General features: G+C 54.8%; 1 protein-coding gene across 2 annotated transcripts; it reads left to right on the top strand.

The window, feature by feature from the left end:
- The first annotated feature begins 888 nt into the window (after window positions 1-888).
- On the top strand, window positions 889-5,140 carry HTR1B (5-hydroxytryptamine receptor 1B). 2 transcript variants are annotated; one of them, XM_054196892.1, is made up of 2 exons: window positions 889-2,212; window positions 4,527-5,140. In XM_054196892.1, exon 1 carries the CDS (start codon window positions 1,010-1,012, stop codon window positions 2,147-2,149), a length of 1,140 nt encoding a protein of 379 aa, XP_054052867.1. In that variant the 5' UTR covers window positions 889-1,009; the 3' UTR covers window positions 2,150-2,212; window positions 4,527-5,140. The 2 variants fall into 2 exon arrangements, with proteins under 2 accessions (XP_054052867.1, XP_054052866.1); XM_054196891.1 differs by lacking the exon at window positions 4,527-5,140 and adding an exon at window positions 3,313-4,463.
- Window positions 5,141-5,459: the final 319 nt, after the last annotated feature.

A 5,459-nucleotide genomic window follows, 5' to 3' on the forward strand; every position in this document is an offset into this window, starting at 1 on the left:
CGGGCGCGGTGCGAGAGGGGACGGGGCAAGGCGAAGGGCCAGGCGGGACCCCGCATCCTCCAGTGCCCCGTCGGGCTGCGGGGAGGGGCAGGTGCTGCTGCTCCCTCTCCGCGCTGCGGTGGGGCTGGATCGGGGGCGAGCCCGGGCTCCTCCCGCCGCCTAAGGGGGCAGGGGCGGGGGGATGGCGGTAGGGCGGTGCGCGGGGCCGGGGCGGGCCGGGCCCCCCCCGTCGGACAGCGGGTGGGTGCTGGAGAGAGGGCGGAGGGAGGCGGCGGCTCCTCCTCCGCGGGCAGGCGGGCAGCCCGCCCGGGAGCGGCACCGGTTGCTCGGTGCCGGCGGAGCCGCGCCGCGCCGCCCGCTATATAAGGGGCGGCGGCTGGTCGCCGCTCCCTCACACCGGCCCCGGGCCGAGGCCGGGCCCCGACAGCATGGCCCGCGGCGGGGCGCCATGGGAGGTGGTCTCCCCCCCTGCCTCCCGCGGACCCTCCTCTTCCTCCTCCTCCTGCTCCTCCCGCACCCGCGGCGGCGGCTGCAAACTTGCGGCGGCGGGCTGCGTGTGAAGGCAGGGCCCGGCGGGGCGGCTCCGCTGCCCTCGCAGCCCCCGCCGTCGCGCCCGCAGCCCGGGGGGGAGGCCGCCGCCCGCGGGCATGCGGCGCTGCCGCTGCGCCCGTCGAGACGCGGTGCGGAGCGGCGGGCGGCGGGGCGGCGCGTAGGGGCGGCCGGGGCGGGAGCCCCATGCCCGGAGCTCGCCGCGCTCCGCGGGGAAGCGGCGGGGCAATGAGCTGGCGGGGCGAGCGGGCACGCCTGGCCCCCGGTTTGCCCTGCTCCCTCGCCCGCGGGGAGTGAGGCTTGGCGGAGCCCGCTCGGTGCTCCCGGAAGGGCGGGCGGGTGGGAGGTGGTGCCGGCGCGGGGATGCTGCAGCCCTCCCCCGGCGTCGACGGGGTCCTGCCAGGGTAGCGGCCCCGCCGTGCCGAGCCCCGCCGTCTGCGGGGGCGGCGGCCGCGGAGGGATGGAGCCGGCCGGCCCCTGCCAGGCGCCGCTGCTCCCCGCCAACGACTCTTACCACGGCCGAAACTGCAGCGCCGAGGAAGGGACCTACCAGGATGCCACCCCCCTCTCCGGGAAGATCGTGCTCGCCGTCGTCCTGGCGCTCGTCACCCTGGCCACGGTGCTCTCCAACGCCTTTGTCATCGCCACGGTCTACCAGACGAGGAAACTCCACACGCCGGCCAACTATCTCATCGCCTCGCTGGCCGTCACCGACCTCCTCGTCTCCATCCTCGTCATGCCCATCAGCACCATGTACACTGTGACCGGCAAGTGGACGCTGGGCCAGATCGTCTGCGATATCTGGCTGTCCTCGGACATCACCTGTTGCACGGCGTCCATCCTGCACCTCTGTGTCATCGCCCTGGACCGCTACTGGGCGATCACCGACGCCGTCGAGTACTCCACGAAACGGACTCCCAAGCGGGCAGCGGGCATGATCGCCTTGGTGTGGGTCTTCTCCATCTGCATCTCCATGCCCCCTTTGTTTTGGCGGCAGGCGAAGGCCGAAGAAGTCTCTCACTGTGTGGTGAACACGGACCACGTCCTCTACACCGTGTACTCCACGGTGGGAGCCTTCTACTTCCCCACTCTGCTGCTGATAGCCCTCTACGGGAGGATCTACGTGGAAGCCAGATCGCGGATTTTGAAGCAGACGCCAAAGAAAGCAGGTAAAAGACTAACACGGGCTCAGTTAATCACAGACTCCCCGGGGTCGTCCTCCTCCGTCACGTCCATAAACTCCAAGGCCCCCGAGGGCTCCAGCGAAACGGGCTCTCCCGTGTACATGAACCAGGTGAAGGTGAAGGTCTCGGATGCCCTGCTGGAGAAGAAGAAGCTCACGGCCGCTAGAGAGCGGAAAGCTACAAAGACTTTAGGGATTATTTTAGGAGCCTTCATCGTCTGTTGGCTGCCCTTTTTCATCATCAGCCTGGTGTTGCCTATTTGCAAGGACGCTTGCTGGTTCCACATGGCCATCTTTGACTTTTTCACGTGGCTGGGATATCTCAACTCCCTCATCAACCCCATCATCTATACTATGTCGAACGAAGACTTCAAACAAGCTTTCCACAAACTCATACGTTTCCGATGCACAAGCTGAAAATTTTGAATGCGATGTGTTCGCCGGGGCTGCCCCCTTGCACGCCCGTGCCCGACGCCACAGGTAGGTGCGCGCCCCCGCCGCGGCGAGCGGCGATGCTCGGGGCGGGAAGACCTGGCGGGAGGAATACTCTCGGGAATGGGGGGGGGGGGGGCGGGGAGAGGAGGTACGACCCCACAAAATAGCTTTTTCCATCCTGTCTCGAGCAGGACCGTCTGCTTTCTAGCCCGCTCGGCGTGGGGGGGTGAGGGCGAGCCCCGCGGGAGGGAGGCGGGAGCGCCGTGCGGGGCTCCCTGCCAGCCGTGCCCGGGGCGGGGAGGGGGACGGCACGGCGCTCCCCCAGCCGGTGTTCAGCCCCTTAGCAAGCGGCGGCGATGCTGCACGCTCCTGACATTTCACAGTGTGTATGTGTCGTCGTTGTCGTGTGTCGTCCCCGTCCCCCCCCCCCCCCGCCGCCCCAGCTCGCAGGGAGTGACTCACGGCAATCTGCGCTTAATTCCACCTATTAAACCCATCTGCCGCCATTTCCTATGCTAATGCCCGTGTTTAGATCAATTAGTGCTAAACGGCACTTGTTTTTCGGCCCGGCTGCCGAGCTCCCCGGGGAGCGGCGGGCCGGGACCGGGGCAGGGCAGCCCCCCCGCCTCCCTTCCCCCCCCGCGGCGGCGGCGTTCCCCGGTGCCGCCTGCCGACCCCCGCCGGCAGCTGGAGGCATCGCCAGGCGGCCGGGGATGGAACCCCCTTGGCAGGGAGTGGGATGCAGCCCCCGGTGCTAGCGTCGGGTTGGGGTTTTGGTGGGGTTTTTTGGTTGGCAGGTTTTATTTTTTGGTTTTTTTTTGTTTTTTTTTTATGGAAAGGAAAAAAAGGTAGGACAGGCCCCAGACGAAGGCTGAGTGTAAAGTTCAGCCTACTTTCTGGCCTCCTTATAAGCTGGTCCTGCTGGGAGCGGGCATCCTGCAAGGAAAGCTGCCTTTCAGCCAGCGCGAAAGGCTCGACACCTTTATGTTTCCCCTTCACAGGCGGAAAAGCTGTGCCTTTCTGCGCCTGTGACAAAAGTGGCTGCCAGCTCATAGCTAAACTCAGCGCCCCGTTCTGCAGAATACGTACTTGCCTTTGTTGTGATACTTTAATAATTCTGCCAATCTTTTGCTTTTTGTCTGCAGAATCAAGTTGCTATTGTAAAGACCCACTGCTTGAAACTTCCCCAAGCCCAGTTGCCAGACTCATGATGCTGCAAAAACGTCAATACATACTGCCACCAAACTGCTCAGCTCTGCATTTCAGTGTAATGACTCTGGCAGAGATGCTGTTCCAATAGTCACGCAGATCAGTTGCAAAACACACACACAAAAAAAAAAAAAAGAGGGCAGCCTCGAATCAAGGTCTATAATTCATCTGGACTGAAGAAAAAGTTTGAGAGTAAACTCCATTTATTTTGCAGGCTTAACTTCTTAATTTGTTCTCCGGCCGGTTGTAGGGGTGTGCACAAGAGCACAGTTGTCTCTGTCTGTGTTGGTAGCATAGTTGTACTTCTGCACACCTGTAATTTCTTTCTTTCAGTGGAAAGAGTTGCTCCCTTCACTTATGAGGCCAAGAGGAGAAAAAAAAGCAACACGTAAAGTAGGAGCATCGCAGTAAATTCTGTAAATGACTCCTTCAGCTGAACATGTGTGAGAAGTGACAGTGTGCAAAAGTTGTATTTGTATTTCAAAACAATAGCAAATGCTGTAGAAACAAGAGTTGTAGACCTGTTCAGCTGCACTGCATATCTATAGTCTGTCCTCATAGTTGCCTTTATAAAGTAAATACTTCTTGCTTCTACTCCATAACTCAAGAGCAGAAAACAAGAAGTCCACTGACCTTTTCCATAAACCAGCTGGGAATAGAAGTAGCAGTTTGATGTTGTAACCATGTTTTCCATTTTGTGTCAGTTGCACACCCTTACCGCATGAACCACTGCAAAATTTAGAATTCTCTAAGTAATTACATTATTTAGTGTATTTTGTAAAGAAGTGAAGCAGTTTGCTCTTTCAGAAGAGCTGTATCACCTGCAAAATAAATACCCATGAATCATGAATTAACTGATGTTAGTGAAATTACCCTCCTCCCTACTTCCCCCCCTATTTTTTTTTTATTTTTATTTTTTTCTGATCAGACCTTAAGACAGGTCTACACACATTCAGCAGTCAAAGTTAGAGTTTCGGGATATGGTCCACCTGCTGTGATAGAACTGCATTGATTGTTCCTCCTATGTGTAAATGAAAATGAGCATAAACAATAAAATGCTTTACTGTGTTCTCAAGAGTGTTTGGTAGCAATTGTGTGACTGAAAGGAGTATTTATTGGTTTACCTGGTTTCTCAATATTGACTTTTTAGGCAACGCTGATTTGATGAGTCACTCAAGAAGGCAATTCATGAAGGCTGAAATTGCAAGCTTCGATCAGTGGTCAGATTTTTAACAGGCAGCTTTGCTTTCATTCTAACCAGTACTGTTAGGTATAATTCTTATTATTTTCGTATTATCCCAGGTTAAATTTTTAGGTGTTTTATTACAAATATTTTTCTTACTCCATTAAAAGCAAACAAAACTTATTTTAGCACTTGGTGGATACTGTAATCAATGTTATTTTAAAACTGTATGAATGTATTTGAAATGGGGGATGTTATAAAGACTGGAAAAATCTTACATGATTTATCTACCTGTTATTCTTCAGGGAGTCATTGAAACAATAAGGATTTATTTACCATATTGAATAGTAAAGAAAGAACCTGACTCTCTGTGCTTCTGAAACTCCTATTAACTGGGGAAAATGTGGTCGTGGGCAGGAAAGAAGTCTGCAAGGTACAAATTAAAGTAGTGGAAAATAAACATTTTCAGTAATTTGGAGAAATCTAGAACACTTACTGCAAAATCACGTATCTCTAAAAAACAGACCTGCTATACTATGCTTCTAGAAAGTACTCCCTGGAATCATTAAACACAAATTTCATTAGAGGAATTTTCTAAAACACTCTCTTGTTTGATTGAAGCGTTTATATTCCTTTTAAATCTATTTTTTTGCATACATGGGGTGAAAAAAGCAAGGAAGATAGCATCAAACAGTGCTTAACCCATTCTCGTTTGTCATTTTTTCCATCTTGTAGAATGAATTTTGTTCACCCAAATTCTCAGTGAAATCACTAGGCTGCTTCTATGTCTCAAAATGAAAAATGATTCTGTAAAATGAGTATTTATTTTCAGCGTTTCCACAGTCAGTTGAGTCTTCTGTCAGTTTTACAAGGTTGCGTGACTTGGAGAGCACGAGGTTC

This window comes from Rissa tridactyla, chromosome 3 (genome assembly GCF_028500815.1).
Source record: "Rissa tridactyla isolate bRisTri1 chromosome 3, bRisTri1.patW.cur.20221130, whole genome shotgun sequence".
Classification (NCBI taxonomy): Eukaryota; Metazoa; Chordata; class Aves; order Charadriiformes; family Laridae; genus Rissa; species Rissa tridactyla.